Source organism: Rhinoraja longicauda, unplaced genomic scaffold (assembly GCF_053455715.1).
Source record: "Rhinoraja longicauda isolate Sanriku21f unplaced genomic scaffold, sRhiLon1.1 Scf000105, whole genome shotgun sequence".
Taxonomy (NCBI): Eukaryota; Metazoa; Chordata; class Chondrichthyes; order Rajiformes; family Arhynchobatidae; genus Rhinoraja; species Rhinoraja longicauda.
The window spans coordinates 189,385-207,300 of NW_027601323.1; the positions used below are offsets into that span (position 1 = coordinate 189,385).

General features: G+C 49.7%; 1 protein-coding gene across 1 annotated transcript; it reads right to left on the bottom strand.

Moving 5' to 3' along the window:
* Positions 1-410: 410 nt before the first annotated feature.
* LOC144590056 (NACHT, LRR and PYD domains-containing protein 3-like) lies at positions 411-15,657 on the bottom strand. Its single transcript, XM_078394921.1, has 6 exons — positions 15,522-15,657; positions 5,842-7,579; positions 4,948-5,034; positions 4,621-4,791; positions 4,304-4,471; positions 411-4,143 (listed from the first exon to the last, which is right to left on the bottom strand). The coding sequence occupies exons 2-6, from the start codon at positions 7,509-7,511 to the stop codon at positions 4,056-4,058; spliced, it is 2,184 nt and encodes a 727-aa protein (XP_078251047.1). The 5' UTR covers positions 7,512-7,579; positions 15,522-15,657; the 3' UTR covers positions 411-4,055.
* Between the last annotated feature and the right edge of the window lie 2,259 nt (positions 15,658-17,916).

The window sequence follows — 17,916 nt, forward strand, 5'->3', positions numbered from 1 at the left end:
TTCTAACTCCCCTCTCCCCCCGTCTCTGTAACCCACTCTCTCTCTCTCCACCTCTGTAACCTTCTCTGTAACCCCTCTCCCCGTCTATGTAACCTTCCCTCTCCCCCTCTCTCTCTTTCCCCCTCTCCCCTCTCTCTCCCCCCTCTCTCTCACACACACATATATATATATATATATGTTCTCTCTCTCCCCCTCTCTCCGCCCCATTTCTCTCTCTCCCTTCCTTATCCCTCCCTCTCTCCCCCCCTCTGTCTGTAACCTCTCTCTCCCCCTCTCTCTCTCTCACTCTCCACCCCCTATCTCTCTCTCTCCTCCTTCTCTCTAACTCCCCTCTCCCCCCATCTCTGTAACCCACCCTCTCTTTCTCCCCCCTCTCTCTCCCCCTCATCCTCTCTCTCTCTCTCCCTCTCTCTCTCTCTCTCTGAAGGCTCTGACACAAAGCCGACCATTTAAGCCAAATTGTTCTGTCATTTCTTCTACATCATTATCCCCAAAGGTAAAAAGTGAATCTTCTGGAATATTGTTAATATCTAAATATTTCGACTTGGTAATTAATTTTTTACATTTATCGTTGGAAGCTGTTGTGGATTCAAGCAGCCTGGATTTCATATTATTGACCAAACTCCTCAAAAACTGTTGTCTATGTATAGTAGGTACTTTACCAACTCTCAAATTTATTCCATTAAATATCATCTGGCTTGTTGCTTTCTCCACTTGAGTATAACATTTTCCTGGCTTCTCTATTTGACATTCAACAACCTTGATAGTTCGTTTAATTTCCTCATGTGCTTTACTAAGTGTACAATTTCAGTTCTGCAGTTGAAGTGACAGTTCAGACAACTCTAGAAAACTGTCCATCAACAAGCCCAAATTATTTACGAAAGCTGATGACTAATACTTTTATCAGCCCCTCGTACTTTGCTCTCTCTGCACTAGATCTTGAAGCATCGCAGCGTGCTTTTCCAAAATGCTCCCAAATAGCTTTATAAGACTGCCACATTGCCTTTACAGTTCGGTAAGACGAAGCAACACATCTAACACTGAAAACACGACCAAATCTTCAACAGTTGACAGTGAAGAGCCTCAGCACATGCAGTTAACTCATCCTGATTCTTATGAGACGCATGATATGAGGAATACAATTTATCACAAAATATCTGAAAATGATTCAAACCTGCAACTTCATTTATAGCATCACCTACACTGAGTTCAAGCCTGTGGCTGGCACAGTGCCAAACAGTTGCATTAGGGAAATCATCAAGAAATAGTTTTGCAACCCCTGCATTTCGTCCTAACATTAGTGATGCACCATCAGTTACAAGTGATATCACATTTTCTTTTAGGTATTGTATTGAAAAACCACCTCTTTGTAAACAACTTTAGAAGCCCATCATATATAGATTTTGCATTTGCACCAAGTTTCATATGTTCCAAGTCAAAATAGAATGATATAGGTTGGGAAGATTCACCAACTGCTGCTCTCAAGCAGACTACTAGAACAGTTTTCCCATTAATAGTAGTAGATTCATCAATCATAATAGACATTTTAGATTGCTTTGAGATTATATTTTCCTCGACTGTCTTTCAAGTCAAGTCAAGTCAAGTCAATTTTATTTGTATAGCACATTTAAAAACAACCCACGTTTACCAAAGTGCTGCACATCTGGTTCCCTATTTGGTGAGAAACATCTACACATGAGTTACGAGAGTGTAGGACGTACCTTAAGTCGATGCCGTTTCTTTCTTGTAGTTCAATATCAGAAGACATATCTGTGTAGGGCCTACCATTGTGTACAATATTATATACAGTTCTAAAAACTCCACCTGTTTTTGCTTCGTCCTTTTTCAGTGACATATACACTACATTTTCAATTGCTTTTTTTCCAGCTGTTTTTGGCCTCTGATATCATATCATATCATATCATATATATACAGCCGGAAACAGGCCTTTTCGGCCCACCAAGTCCGTGCCGCCCAGTGATCCCCGTACATTAACACTATCCTACACCCACTAGGGACAATTTTTACATTTACCCAGCCAATTAACCTACATACCTGTACGTCTTTGGAGTGTGGGAGGAAACCGAAGATCTCGGAGAAAACCCACGCAGGTCACGGGGAGAACGTACAAACTCCTTACAGTGCAGTACCCGTAGTCAGGATCGAACCTGAGTCTCCGGCGCTGCATTCGCTGTAAAGCAGCAACTCTACCGCTGCGCTACCGTGCCGCCCTTTTTTTTTTCTCGATATGAGCCTCACTATTTTTGTGCTTAAAAATCTTTTTTCTTAAACTCATGGACTGTTTTGCTTTGTCACCACTCACTCCTACTACATTAACACTGCACCACTCACGAGACAAATGAATTCCTTGTGTCCGTTCAAATCCAAGATGACACTTGCTGCATACACAACATCCGAGTTTTCTGTATTTAACATTTAGCTAGGGATATTCTTTCTTTTTGTTTAAGTACATTTCTTGTGTCCAACATTCCGGAAGATCACATTTTTCAATATATTTTGAAATGTCTTCACATGCAGCATCAGGTGAAACGGCTGCATCAGTTACATTGTCATTTTCAAGTCATTTTGTCTTCTTTTCTGGCTGAGTGTTTTCATTGGAAGATTAATAGGCAAAATTAGAGCACATGGTATTGGAGGTAGGGTACTGACATAGATAGAAAATTGGTTGACAGACAGAAAGCAAAGAGTGGGGATAAATGGGTCCCTTTCAGAATGGCAGGCAGTATCTAGTGGGGTACCGCAAGGCTCGGTGCTGGGACCGCAGCTATTTACAATATACATTAATGACTTGGATGAAGGGATTAAAAGTCCCATTAGCAAATTTGCAGATGATACAAAGCTGGGTGTTAGTGTGAACTGTGAGGAAGATGCTTTGAGGTTGCAGGGTGACTTGGACAGGTTGTGTGAGTGGGCGGATGCATGGCAGATGCAGTTTAATGTGGATAAGTGTGAGGTTATCCACTTTGGTGGTAAGAATAGGAAGGCAGAGTATTATCTGAATGATGTCAATTTAGGAACAGGGGACGTACAACGAGATCTGGGTGTCCTAGTGCATTAGTCACTGAAAGGAAGCATGCAGGTTCAGCAGGCAGTGAAGAAAGCCAATGGCATGTTGGCCTTCATAACAAGAGGAGTTGAGTATAGGAGCAAATAGGTCCTTCTGCAGTTGTACAAGGCCCTAGTGAGACCGCACCTGGAGTACTGTGTGCAGTTTTGGTCTCCAAATTTGAGGAAGAATATTTGTTGATATTGAGGGCGTGCAGCGTAGGTTTACTACGTTAATTCCCGGAATGGCGGGACTATCATATGTTGAAAGACTGGAGCGACTAGGCTTGTATACACTGGAATTTAGAAGGATGAGAGGAGATCTTATCGAAACGTATAAGATTATTAAGGAGTTGGATACATTAGATGCAGGAAACATGTTCCCAATGTTGGGGGAGTCCAGAACAAGGGGCCACTGTTTAAGAATGAGGGGTAGGCCATTTAGAACTGAGATGAGGAAAAACTTTTTCAGTCAGAGATATGTGAATCTGTGCGATTAATTCTCTGCCTCAGAAGGCAGTGGAGGCCAATTCTCTGAATACATTCAAGAGAGAGCTAGATAGAGCTCTTAAGGATAGCGGAGTCATGGGGTATGGGGAGAAGGCACGAACGGGGTACTGATTGAGAATGATCAGCCATGATCACATTGAATGGCTGTGCGTACATGCTCGAAGGGCCGAATGGCCTCCTCCTGCACCTATTGTCTATGATAAAGAAAGACACATCCGAGACCCTGCAGTTCCAGATGCAATTCCCCGGTCCCCCACTGGGGGGAAGCACGGTATTTAAATGCCGTTTAAAGGGAAGGGCGGCCTTTTAAAGGGGAGGGCGACAGTTTAAAGGGGAGGGCGACAGTTTAAAGGTGAGGGCGGCCGTTTAAAGGGTAGGGCGACAGTTTAAAGGGAAGGGCGGCCGTTTAAAGGGGAGGGCGGGGAATCGGCCAACAATATTCCCGGCCCCAGGGCGGTGACGTTTACACCCCGAGATGTTCACACGTCCACTCTCAGTCCGGATCTGAATCCTCGCAGACTCTCCAGCCGGTTCCGTCCATCTGCACTGAACTCATTCCCCGACAGCCTGAAACAAGCCCAGGAATAAAGACAAAACAGATTAAACATCAGTGTCAGGAACAGGGACTGCGGTTGATATTTCAACAACACTCACAGAACTAAATCACAGGAGAAGCCCGCACATCCCCTGATATTTTATCACAATAAACATTAACACAAACACTCACCTGATCCGATCCAGACACGGGAGGGTCTGTATGAGGCGGCGGAGACCGGGAACAGATCGGTCTGTGAGGGAGTTGTATCTCAGGTCCAGCTTCGTCAGTGAGGGGTTTGTACTGAGAGCGGAGACGAGATCCGCGGCTCCAGAATCTGTGAGACCGACACTGCACAGCCTGGAGATGAGAGAGAGTGAGGGGCACAAAGAGACACGAGACGGTGAAAATCCCCAGTGTTTATCGGTGACACAATTACTGATGATATTAATGTTCAGTGTCAGACACCCAGTGACTGTAAACACAATCTCTCACAGTCTGGGACTTACCCCAGTCTCTGTATTTTACAGTCCGGGTTCCCCAGAGCCGCAGACACCAGTTTCACTCCTGAATCACCCAGTTTATTGAAACTCAGCTTCAGCTCCGTCAGTGAGGTGTTTGTACTGAGAGCGGAGGCGAGATCCTCGGCTCCAGAATGTGTGAGACCGACATTGTCCAGCCTGGAGATGAGAGAGAGTGAGGGTGAGGGGACACAGAGAGACACGAGACTGTGCAAATCCACAGTGTTTATCAGTGACACAATTACTGATCATATTAATGTTCAGTGTCAGACACCCAGTGACTGTAAACACAATCTCTCACAGTCTGGGACTTACCTCAGTCTCTGTATTTTACAGTCCGGGTTCCCCAGAGCCGCAGACACCAGTTTCACTCCTGAATCACCCAGATCGTTGCATCCCAATCTAAACACAAACAGACAGAGTAAGGAACAAACTGATACAAACCCGGGGCTCAGATAACTTCTCCGAAACTGATATTTCTGGAAGCGCCTCAGCAAATTATTGAATAAATCTCTGTCGTTGTGGTGTTTGGTGACTTTTACCATTTATTCTCATTCCCCGACGACTGGGAAATGTTCCCCGTGCAGAGAACGCCTGCAACACACGTGACGTGGGGGAGGGAGAACGGCAGCTACCATCGGTGACCCGTGGGGGGGGGGCGGTGGAGTCGACCACCAGCAACCCGGGAGAGGGAGACGGAGCCGACTATGGGTGACCCGCGGGAGGGAGGAGGGGGTGACGGAGTCGACAACTAGCGACCCGTGGGAGGGATGAGGGCGGGAAGGAGTCGACCACCAGCGACCCGGGGGAGGGAGGAGGGTGGAGGCGGGAACGGAATCGACCACCAGCGACCCGGGGGAGGGAGGAGGGTGGAGGCGGGAACGGAATCGACCACGGGTGACCCAGGGGAGGGGTTGGGCGGAGTGGACCACCGGTGACTCGGGGGAGGGAGGACGGAGTCGACCACCGGTAACCTGGTGGAGGGGGGACGGTGTCGACCATCGGTGACCCGGGTGAGAGGGGGACGGAGTAGAACACCGGCGACCCGATGGAGGGGGGGACGGAGTAGACCACCGGCGATCCTGGTAGTGTAAAAGAGGAGGGGTGCCGTGCACAGTGACGGCCGGCCCCATAGAAAGGTTGCTGGACGGAAGAACAAAATAGTGAAACAATTTTACAGGTCAGTGTTAGCGTCAAACGGACAGTTACCTCAAGCGCTGACACTTGTGCAGAACCGGTCCCAGCTGCTGGAGACCTTCACACTGAATGCGGCAGTCCCACAGATCGAGGTGTTTGATTGTATCACAGTGCCTGATGACATGAGACAGGACCGCGCAGTCAATCGGGGTCAGTCCCAGTCCACCGAATGAAAGTGTTTCCACAGATCCCAGTGTCTGCTGAGCAAGTGCAGGATTCTGAGACTCAAACAGGTAGTGCAGCGCGTTCAGGAGGCTCCGTTTTCCAGCGTCCTTCCCTGTGTTTCCAGCCTGGCGTTTAACCTCCTCCTTCACCCAGTCAATCACTTGGCAGATTGTTTGATGAGGAAATGGACCCAGAAACTCCTCCAGGACCCGAGCTGACCGTGGGGAGGAGAGACCAGCGACAAAACGGAGAAATACCTCAAATCGCCCGTCTGTCGTGCTGAGGGCTTCAGACAGGAGTTTCACGATATCCCCGCGATCCGGAGTCAGGAATTGTGCGAGTGCGGCTACAAACTCTTGGATGGTGAGGTGTGGGAAGGTGTACACCACGCTCCGGGCTGAATCCTCTCTCTCAAAAAGTTCCATCAGGAACCCGGACAGGAACTGGGAAGGCTGCAGATTGTACTCGATCAAATCTCCATCTGTGAACACAATGTTCTTCTTGGACACTCCAGTGAAGGCCATCTGACCAACCCTCAGTAACACCTCACGGGGGCTCTCAATCTCACGGCCGTGGTTTTTCAGGATGTTGTAAATAAAGTAGCAATATAGTTGTGTGATGGTCTTGGGAACTCGCTGCGTGTCCCGGTGTGTTTGTGTGAAGAAGGGGCCCAGTGTCAGGGCGAGGATCCAGCAGTAGGAGGGGTTGTAGCTCATGGTGTACAGGATCTCGTTCTCCTCCACGTGTTTGAAAACAGCTGCTGCCACCGTCTGATCTTCAAAATATCTGGTGAAATATTCTTTCCGTTCCTCACCAACAAATCCCAGGATTTCAGCCGTGACACTGATCTCTGCCTTTTCCAGTAAATGTAACGCAGTGGGGCGGGTGGTCACTAGCACTGAACACCCTGGCAGCAGCTTGTGCTGGATTAAACTGTACACAATGTCAGACACTTCACACCACCACTCGGGATCTGGACACTTGTGCTGAGGTTCTGTGTCTCTCCGACTGTCATCAAAATCGATCCTGCCCTTGAATTCATCCAGACCGTCGAATATAAACAGCAATCCCTCTGGGTTCTTCCAGACCTCTTCAAGGATATTCCTAAAGTAAGGATACTGATCCAGAATCAGTTCCTTCAGGGTCACTCTGCAGTTAATAGTGTTTAAATCTCGGAATTTAAAACTGAAAACAAACTGGAAGTCTTGATATATTTTCCCTGTGGCCCAGTCATGAACAATCTTTTGCACCATTGTTGTTTTTCCGATTCCCGGGACTCCGGCCACAGATGCTGAACTCCCAGAACGGGATTTTCTTCTGGAAAAGCTGCTGTGGAATAATTGATCTGTCCTGATTTTTTCTAGTTCTCTCCGGAGACATTTCTCTCTCCACTCTTCATGGTCCCGGCCTCTTGCCAGCAGCTCATGTTCTACCAGTGTCCGATCTCGAACAGTGGAGGTGATTGTGAGCTCAGCGTATCGATCAAGCAGCTGGCAAACCTTCACCTTCTCCTTCATCAGGATCGTGTTCACGCTCAGTCTTTCCGTCTGTGCTCGCAGAGTCTCCTTGTGTTTACGTTGAACATCTTGCACGGGAATAGGCAGATAATGAACACAATGTTAGATGACTCAACTCAAAACACAACAAAAGAGAGAGAGAGAGAGATAAGATATATATATATATCTTCTATCTATCTATCTTCTATCTATCTTCTATCTATCTATCTATCTATCTATCTATCTATCTATCTATTTATCTATCTATCTATCTATCTATCTATCTATCTATCTATCTATCTATCTATCTATCTATCTATCTATCTATCTATCTATCTATCTATCTATCTATCTATCTAACTTATTAAAAGTCAGATTTTGCGAATGTATGTATGAATAAATGAATGAATATATTATATGTATATGTATATATCTGTGATTTCGCTGATTCCGGCAAAACGGTGAACCGTAGCGCCACGATTTTTGCACCGCCTTAATCACCACGCGGTTCGCTGCTGGGAAATGATATTTGTATTTAATTCGGTCGCATAATTTTTAAGTTACAGAGGTTTTAAAGCGCTGCCCCCCCCCCCTGATTTATTGAAGGTTTTCAGGGGGGCGCTGTGGTGCGGATTTAGTCTTCAGCGTGTATATGTCTGTGATTTCGGCTGATTTCGGCAAAAACGGTGCACCGTAGTGCCACGATTTTTGCAGCGCCTTAATCACCACGCTGAACGCTGCTGGAAAATCATATTTTTATTTGATTTGGTCGTGTATTTTTTAAGTTACAGCGTGTGACGTCAAACGCTGTGACCTCAAAATGCCCATGTGAGAAGAGCTCGCCCAACCCCCCTCCTACTGATTTATTGAAGGCTTTCAGCGTGGTGCGTCTGTGCGTATGGGCTCCCCTCTCCTCTTGCTTCTCTCCTCTCTCCCACACCCGGGAGACCCTCTCCCCGCTATCGCCCCCCCCCCCCGGACCTGTCACTCATGCGCTCCCCCCCCCCCCCCCCCCCCGGACCTTTCACTCATGCGCTCCCCCGCCCCCCCCCCCACGGACCTTTCACTGATGCGCTCCCCCCCCCCCACGGACCTTTCACTGATGCGCTCCCCGCCCCCCCCGGACCTTTCACTGATGCGCTCCCCCCCCCCCGGACCTTTCACTGATGCGCTCCCTTCAGCGTGTGACGTCCAAATGCCCATGCACCCCCCTCCTACTGATTTATTGAAGGCTTTCAGCGTGGCGCTGCTGTGCGTCTGCTCCTCTCTCCCCTTCCTTCTCTCCTCTCTCCCACACCCGGGAGATCCTCTCCCTGCTATCCCCCCCCGACCCTTCACTGATGCTCTCCCCCCCCCCCCCCCCCCCGGACCTTTCACTGATGCGCTCCCCCGCCCCACCCGCCCGGACCTTTACTAATGCGCTCCCCCCCCCCGGACCTGTTGGTGCTGGGGGCAAGAGAGAGTAGGGGAAAGGGGTGTGCTGGGGAAAGGGGGGGTGGGGGATAGTAAGAGTGTGTCTGGGGGAGAGAGAATGATGGCGGGGTCTGAGAATGGGGACTGGGGACAACAGGGGTCGTCCGGAGGGGGCTTGGTGGTGGGGGAAATAGGGGTACTGGGAAAAGGGGAGGTCGTGGGGAAAGGAGGGGTGTGGGGAGAGTAAGATTGGGGTTGGGGGAGGAGAGAATGGGGACTGGGGAAGGGGACAACAGGGGTCGTCCGGAGGGGGCTTGGTGGTGGGGGAAATAGGGGTACTGGGAAAAGGGGAGGTCGTGGGGAAAGGGGGTGTGTGTGGAGAGTAAGATTGGGGTTGGGGGAGGAGAGAATGGGGGGTGTGGGAATGGGCCCAATGAGTTCTTACTAAAACTCTGATTTGTATGTATATTTGTAACAAAGATTTCGGCTGATTTCTGCAAAACAATTTTTGCACCGCCTTAATCACACCGCTGAACGCTGCTGGAAAATGACATTTTTATTTAATTCGGTCGTATATTTTTTAAGTTACAGAGGTTTTAGTTTAAAAAAAATCCATCTGTTTTTTCCATGGCCTTCAGCGTGTGACGTCAAAATGCCCATGCACCCCCCTCCTACTGATTTATTGAAGGCTTTCAGCGTGGCGCTGCTGTGCGTCTGCTCCTCTCTCCCCTTCCTTCTCTCCTCTCTCCCACACCCGGGAGATCCTCTCCCTGCTATCCCCCCCCGAACCTTCACTGATGCTCTCCCCCCCCCCCCCCCGGACCTTTCACTGATGCGCTCCCCCGCCCCACCCGCCCGGACCTTTCACTAATGCGCTCCCCCCTCCCCCCCGACCTTTCACTGATGCGCTCCCCCCCCCGCCCGGACCTGTTGGTGCTGGGGGCAAGAGAGAGTAGGGGAAAGGGGTGTGCTGGGGAAAGGGAGGGTGGGGGAGAGTAAGAGTGTGTCTGGGGAGAGAGAATGGTGGCGGCGTCTGAGAATGGGACAACAGGGGTCGTCCGGAGGGGGCTTGGTGGTGGGGGAAAGAGGGGTACTGTGAAAAGGGGAGGTCGTGGGGTAAGGGGGGGGAGGTGTGGGGAGAGAAAGATTGGGGTTGGGGGGGGGAGAGAATGGGGGGTGTGGGAATGGGCCCAACGGGCCCTCTTTGCTAGTATCTGTCTTCTATCTATCTATCTTCTTAAAACTCAGATCTTGTGTATGTATGAATATATGTATATATATATATATCTGTGATTCGGCTGATTACGGCAAACCGTAGCGCCACAATTTTTGCACCGCTGCTGGAAAATGATTTTTTTATTTGATTCGGTCGCGTATTTTTTAAGTTAGAGGTTTTAGTAAAAAATAAAAAAAACCCAGCCGTTTTTTCAATTTCCTTCAGCGTGTGACGTCAAAAAGCTCGCGCAACCCCCCTCCTACTGATTTATTGAAGGCTTTCAGCGTGGCGCTGCTGTGCGTCTGTGCGTATGGGCTCACCTCTCCTCTCTCCCCTTGCTTCTCTCTTCTCTCCCACACCCGGGAGACCCTCTCCCCGCTATCCCCCCACCGGACCTTTCACTGATGCGCTCCCCCCCCCCCCGGACCTTTCACTGATGCGCTCCCCCGCCGCCCACGGACCTTTCACTAATGCGCACCCCACCTCCCAGTAACTTTCATTGATGCGCTCCCCGCCCCCCCCGGACCTGTTGGTGCTGGGGGCAAGGGTTGGGGAAAGGGGTGTGCTGGGGAAAGGGGGGGTGGGGGAGAGTAAGAGTGTGTCTGGGGGAGAGAGAATGGTGGCGGGGTCTGAGAATGGGGACTGGGGAGGGGGACAACAGGGGTCCTCCGGAGGGGGCTTGGTGGTGGGGAAATAGGGGTACTGGGAAAAGGGGAGGTCGTGGGGAAAGGAGGGGTGTGGGGAGAGTAAGATTGGGGTTGGGGGAGGAGAGAATGGGGAGAATGGGGAAGGGGACAACAGGGGTCGTCCGGAGGGGGCTTGGTGGTGGGGGAAATAGGGGTACTGGGAAAAGGGGAGGTCGTGGGGAAAGGGGGTGTGTGTGGAGAGTAAGATTGGGGTTGGGGGAGGAGAGAATGGGGGGTGTGGGAATGGGCTAGTATACTATTAAAACTCAGATCTTGTTAATATATATGTATATATATGTATATATATTTGATTTCGCTGATTTCTGCAAACCGGTGAACCGTAGCGCCAAAGTTTTTGCACCGCCTTAATCACCACGTGGACAGCTGCTGGAAAATGATATTTTTATTTAATTCGGACGCATATTTTTTAAGTTACAGAGGTTTTAAAGCGCTGCCCCCCCTGATTTATTGGTTTTCAGGGGGGCGCTGTTGCGCGGGTGTGCTCAGCACGCATGCGCGGCATCTCCTCACTCGCACCAAAAAAATGGACGCAGTTAGCAGAGCCAGCCCGCGATCACCGGCTCACCTCTCTTCTCTCCCCTTGCTTCTCTCCTCTCTCCCACACCGGGGAGACCCTCTCCCCGCTATCCCCCCCCCGGACCTTTCACTGATGTGATCCCCCGCCCCCCCCCCCCGGACCTTTCACTGATCCGCTCACCCGCCCCCCCCCCCCCCCGGGCCTTTAACTGATGCTAAGAGTGTGTCTGGGGGAGAGAAAATGGGGGGGGGTCTGAGAATGGGGACTGGGGAGTGGGACAAAAGGGGTCGTGCGGAGGGGACTTGGTGGTGGGGGAAAGAGGGGTACTGGGAAAAGGGGAGGTCCCCCTCCCTCCCCTCTCCCCCCTCCCTCCGAGGAGAGAATGGGGGGTGTGTATATTTGATTTCGCTGATTTCTTCAAAACGGTCCACCGCCTTAATCACCACGCGGACAGCTGCTGGAAAATGATATTTTTATTTAATTTGGTCGTATATTTTTTAAGTTAGAGGTTTTAAAGCGCTGCCCCCCCCCGATTTATTGGTTCTATAGGGGGCGCTGCGGTGCGGATTTAGTCTTCAGCGTGTGACGTCACAATGGACAAGCAGCTGCTATTGGGTGTCTACTCTTAGTATAAGAAAATAACTGCAGATGCTGGTACAAATCGATTTATTCACAAAATGCTGGTGTAACTCAGCAGGTCAGGCAGCATCTCGGGAGAGAAGGAATGGGTGACGTTTCGGGTCGAGACCCTTCTTCAGTGTCTACTCTTTACAGATGTTTTAAATTTACATTTTTTTATTTCTAACCTTTTTTTTCAAGGTCCTCCGCTTGTGACGTCACAATGCTTGTGTGAGATGGGTGCTACATTGTTTCGAAAAGCACTTACAGATCGCCGTGAGAAGCACTAAGTAACCGCGAATGTTGCAAGAAAAGCACTAATTGTTTTAAAGTAGTGTTTTATATTGCAATTTACTTAACATACATAGATCAGCATGGGGCCCCTATGCTCGTGGGCCACCGGGGCAAGTGTTGCGAAAAAAGCACTTAGAGTGTGTCTGGGGGGGAGAGAGAGAATGGGGGAGTCTGAGAATGGGGACGGGGACAACAGGGGTCGTTGCGGAGGGGGCTTGGTGGTGGGGGAAAGAGGGGTACTGGGAAAAGGGGAGGTCCCCCTTCCCCCCTCAACCCCTTCCTCCCCCCTCCTTCCTACCTCCATCCCCCCCTCCTCCCCCTCCCTCCCCAACTCCCTCCTTCCCTCCCTCCCCCACTCCCTCCCTCTTCCCTTCCATCCCTCTCCCCCTCCCCCCTCCTTCCACCCTCCCGGTTACAATGGAAACCCTACGAGGACGGGCCCAACGGGGAAAGAGGGGTACTGGGAAAAGGGGAGGATTCTGGTATTATTGAGCATTGTGGCAGGCATTGGTTTGCCTGTTCATACACCCATGACACTGGGCTGACAAACTGTGCACTCCCAGAGTCCTGACAGTGTGAAACGCACTTCACACCTGGCAGTGTCCGAGAACACAGCAGAGTACAGCACGGGAACAGCCCATTTAGGTCAACGATGGCTGTGTTGATATCATATCATATCATCATATCATATATATACAGCCGGAAACAGGCCTTTTCGGCCCTCCAAGTCCGTGCCGCCCAGCGATCCCCGTACATTAACACTATCCTACACCCACTAGGGACAATTTTTACATTTTACCCAGCCAATTAACCTACATACCTCTACGTCTTTAGAGTGTGGGAGGAAACCGAAGATCTCGGAGAAAACCCACGCAGGTCACGGGGAGAACGTACAAACACCTTACAGTGCAGCACCCGTAGTCAGGATCGAACCTGAGTCTCCGGCGCTGCATTCGCTGTAAAGCAGCAACTCAATTCATTTTGGCCTCACATAGACACTATCCCACTAGAAATGGATGTGTCCAGTGCAGCCTGCATTGCTTCCTGCTCGGCATTTTGAAGCTATTATGTTGTTTCATCTACATTCTTACCCACTCTGAGCCCGCACCGAACTTCTTTCCACCTACCTCGACTCCATCCTATCCCCCCTGGTCAAATCCCTCCCCACCTACGTCCAAGACACCTCACATGCTCTCCATCTCCTCAATAACTTCCGGTTTTCAGGCCCCCACTCCCTCATCTTTACCATTGATGCCCAGTCACTCTACACTTCCATCCCCCACAAGGATGGTCTTGAAGCCCTCCGTTTCTTCCTCGACCGTAGAACCAGCCAATCCCCATCTAGTAACACTCTCCTCGGCCTGGCAGAGCTGATTCATACCCTTAACAACTTCTCCTTTGGCTCCTCCCACTTCCTCCAAACCAGAGGCGTAGCTATGGGCACTCGCATGGGCCCAGCTACGCCTGCCTCTTTGTCGGGTACGTCGAACAATCCCTGTTCCAGACGTACACTGGCCCCATCCCCGAATACCTCCGCTACATCGACGACTGCATTGGTGCCACCTCTTGTACCCATGCAGAACTCACTGACTTCATACATTTCACCACCAATTTCCATCCTGCCCTTAACTATATTTGGACTATCTCCGACATCTCCCTCCCGTTTCTGGACCTCACCATCTCCATCACAGGAGACAGACTAGTCACTGACATCTACTACAAACCCACTAACTCCCACAGCTATCTGGCCTACACCTCTTCCCACCCTGACTCCTGCAAAAAGTCTATCCCCTACTCCCAATTCCTCCGTCTACGCCGCATCTGCGCCCGGGATGAGGTGTTCCACACTAGGGCATCGGTGATGTCCTCATTCTTCAGGCAACGGGGCTTCCCCTCTACCATTATAGATGAGGCTCTCACTAGGACATCCTCTATATCCCACAGCTCCGCTCTTGCTCCCCCTCCCCTCATTCGTAACAAGGACAGAATCCCACTCGTTCTCACCTTCCACCCCATCAGCCAGCGAATCCAACAAATCATCCTGCAACATTTCCTTCCCCTACAACTGAACATCACTACCGGCCACATCTTCCCAACTCCTCTCCTTTCTGCGTTCCGCAGAGACCGTTCCCTCCGTAACTCCCTGGTCCACTCGTCCCTTCGTACCCAAACCACCCCCTCCCCGGGCACTTTCCCCTGCTACCGCAGGAGATGCAACACCTGTCCATTTACCGCCCCCCTCAACTCCGTCCAAGGACCTAAACAGTCTTTCCAGGTGAGACAGAGGTCCACCTGCACCTCCACCAACTTCATTGATTGTATCCGCTGCTCTAGATGTCAATTTCCCTACATCGGCGAGACCAAATGCAGGCTCGGCGATCGTTTCGCTCAACACCTTCGCTCAGTCCGCCTTAACCAATCTGATCTCCCGGTGGCTGAGCACTTCAACTCCCTCTCCCACTCCCAGTCTGACCTTTCTGTCATGGGCCTGCTCCAGTGCCATAGTGAGGCCCAGCGGAAATTGGAGGAACAGCACCTCATATTTCGCTTGGGCAGCTTGCAGCCCAACGATATGAACATTGACTTCTCCAACTTTAGATAGTTTCTGTCTCTCTCTTTTCCCCCTCCCCTTCCCCCATCCCAGTTCTCCCGTCTTCCTGTCTCCACCTATATACTTTCTTTGTCCCGCCCCCTGACATCCGTCTGAAAAAGGGTCTAGACCTGAAACGTCACCCATTCCCTCGCTCCTAGATGCTGCCTGACCTGCTGAGTTACTCCAGCATTTTGTGATACCTTCGATTTGTGCAGCATCTGCAGTTATTTTCCCTCACTCTGAGCCCGCATTCACTCATTGACCAGATAACTTTTTTATTTCTATACTTACCCCAGTTACACCCGATCAAAGACATCCCCTCTGTGGTTTAACGAACTGAACTAAATGCGACCAATGAAACCGATGCCACTTAAAACGTGTTATCGTTTTTGATTCTCGTTTACAAGTTTACTGCTCCCTGACCGTTGTGCTAAGATGCATGTGTGGGAAGAACAGCTGGATCAGAATGGACAATTCTCAGAAGTTCCCATGTCACAGGTTTTATTCCTAATACCAGATCTACAGGACACAAACCGATCAGAGATTATTGCATTGTCCATTACATTGTTCAGCCCAGGGAGTGCGAGGTGAGTGAGACTGGCATTGGTCACTCTTCCCCAATGCCGTCAGTTCTGTGACGGGAAACAGAAGTCACCGTGATCCTTCCACTTACCACGTGTTCTTGTTTAGTGAAATGTCCCTCCGGTCTCATCATGAAGCTGAGACTTTCAACCCCTTCTTCAATCGCCTGTTTTAGTCTCTCCCGATAGAATTTTGTTAGTTGGAACAATTGGTACTCGTTCCACTGTGTCAGGAGCTCAGACAATGTAGGCGTCAGATCTGTGTATTCAAAGAGAGAAACAAAACATCATCTGAATCAGTACCCTTGGCTCCCGCTACAACAGCAACCCCCACCCTGAGTGTTCCAGGCTCCTAATGAGAATGATCCAAGAAGAATATCGGAATAAGACAATTTGCTGGAGGAACTCAGTGGGTCAACCATCATCTCTGGAGAATATTGTAGGTGAAGTTTCAAGTCTGGATCTTTTTTCAGGCTGATTGTGGTGGCAGTGAGTGGGGAGAAATGTGGACAAGAGGAAGAACAGGTGAAAGACTAAGTAAGGTGGATACAGGTGAGGGGAGTTTTTGATAGGCTGATAATTGGGGAAAGGCCAGAGATGAAAAGACAGGTGTGAAACAAATGGAGTGAAGAGTTGCAAATTGTGCAGTGAGATGAATTCATGTAAGTGGAAAGGGAGGGGGTGGGAGAAAATTGCGCGAGGAGCAAAAACGGTTAGCAACCGGAAAATCCACTAGGTTTTGGCAAAACAGTCGCCGAGTCTATGCTTTGTCTCGCCAATTGCCAAACATTGAAACTCTCGTCCCATTGCCATAGCAACCTCTCTGTCCTTGGACACATGCTCACTGAAGAAACAGCACTTCACATTCTGCTTGTGTCGCCTTAAATCCAATGGTATGAACACTGAATACTCCAAGATTAAGTAACAATCCAAACCGCACACCGGCCTTATTTCCGCCCACTCTCTCCACAGTCTCGCACGGATTTCTCCCCTCCCCTTTTCCTTCCTCCGATATTCCTTTCTTTATTTTCACAATCTCCAACACTCAGTCCTTCTGCTTAACATCTTGATGTTTCATCTCTAGCCTTTGTTCAACCAACTACCTATGAAAAAAACCCTCCTCAATAACATCCATCTCACTTGCCAGGCTTTGTGTTGCCGCACCTCTCTGCCAGCTTACGGCTAACTCTGCCATCAGTCTGAAGAATCGGAGAGACTGAGGCAACGTATGAGCAGGCAACGTTGGATAGCGTCTGAACCGAGGAGGATGTGATGGTGTGACCAGGGAACATGGGCCCCAGGGGGATGGGGCAGCGTTGGACACGGGAAGAGTGGGCACTGGGGGAGTGTGATCATCTCCATAGCCGGTGTTCAGACAGAGAACAGATCACAACAAAAAAACGCACATTAAACGAATGCACTGATGAAGAGGTGCAGATGCACTTATCGCCTGAGGCAACCCTGTAGTTGATGCCAGCTAACCTTCCTAGGATTGTCTTCCGCATGCATGAACCACCCAACTTCACTCCACTCTCTGTGGCCTCATGCTCCCTGGCTTCAATGGATACTTTGTCATGTGTACCCAAGTTCAGTGACCATCCTCCTGTACACGAGGATTAGGAGAAGAATTGATACACTATCTGTTATATAGAATAGATCAATGCACACAGTCTTTTACCCAGAGGAGGAGAATCAAGAAAGAAATGACATAGGATTCAGGTGGAGTAGGGGATTTTATGACAAAATCGGTACATGGATAGGATAGGTTTAGAGGGACATGGGTCTTACACAGGCTTGTGGGACTATAGTAGATCGGCCATGTTGTTTGGCATGTCCAAGGTGAGCCTTTTTCCATACCGTATGCCTCTATGACTCTGAGGTACAACTTGTACCATAATAACTCTAACAGTGCAGACTGCACAGAGTCCAAATACAAGAGTCGCCATGTTTTATGCGCCATCTTATACTCTTCAGTTTCTCAGAAAGCCTCTCCCCAGTCACTGCATTAATGCACATCTGAATCTTCAATGAGGATGACTCATCGCCTCAATGATCACTCCTCCCTCTGTCCTTTCAATTACCGCCTGCAGGATAACATCCTCTCTTTCTCAGTCCCTTCCTTCATCCCTTATCCTTCGGACCTGTCGACCATGCATTAGATGCAACCAGATATCAAGACAACATTTATATCTTGAAGAATTCTGCAACACACCTGTGTCCGTACTTGTTGTTGGGGTCACTGGAGCCGCAGTCCTGTTTCCATCTTCAGCCAAGGTGTGGATAGGTATTACCATATTCTGCTGCTCTGCAGTAAACCGAATAATAATAGTGGGATTAAACAATGATTAACACAAGAAGGAAAAGATTGCGAAGTGAACTGTGAACCACAATCCACAACTATCAATAGACAATAGGTAATAGATGCAGGAGGAGGCCATTCGGCCCTTCGAGCCAGCACCGCCATTCAATTTGATCATGGCTGATCAT

Coding starts and splice junctions, on each gene's coding strand:
- LOC144590056 (XM_078394921.1), bottom strand. CDS start 7,511: ATGAAGGAGAAGGTGAAGGTTTGCCAGCTGCTTGATCGATACGCTGAG. Junction 4,472..4,620: donor TGTAAAATACAGAGACTGGG/GTAAGTCCCAGA, acceptor TCTCATCTCCAG/GCTGTGCAGTGTCGGTCTCA. Junction 4,144..4,303: donor CCGTGTCTGGATCGGATCAG/GTGAGTGTTTGT, acceptor GGCTTGTTTCAG/GCTGTCGGGGAATGAGTTCA.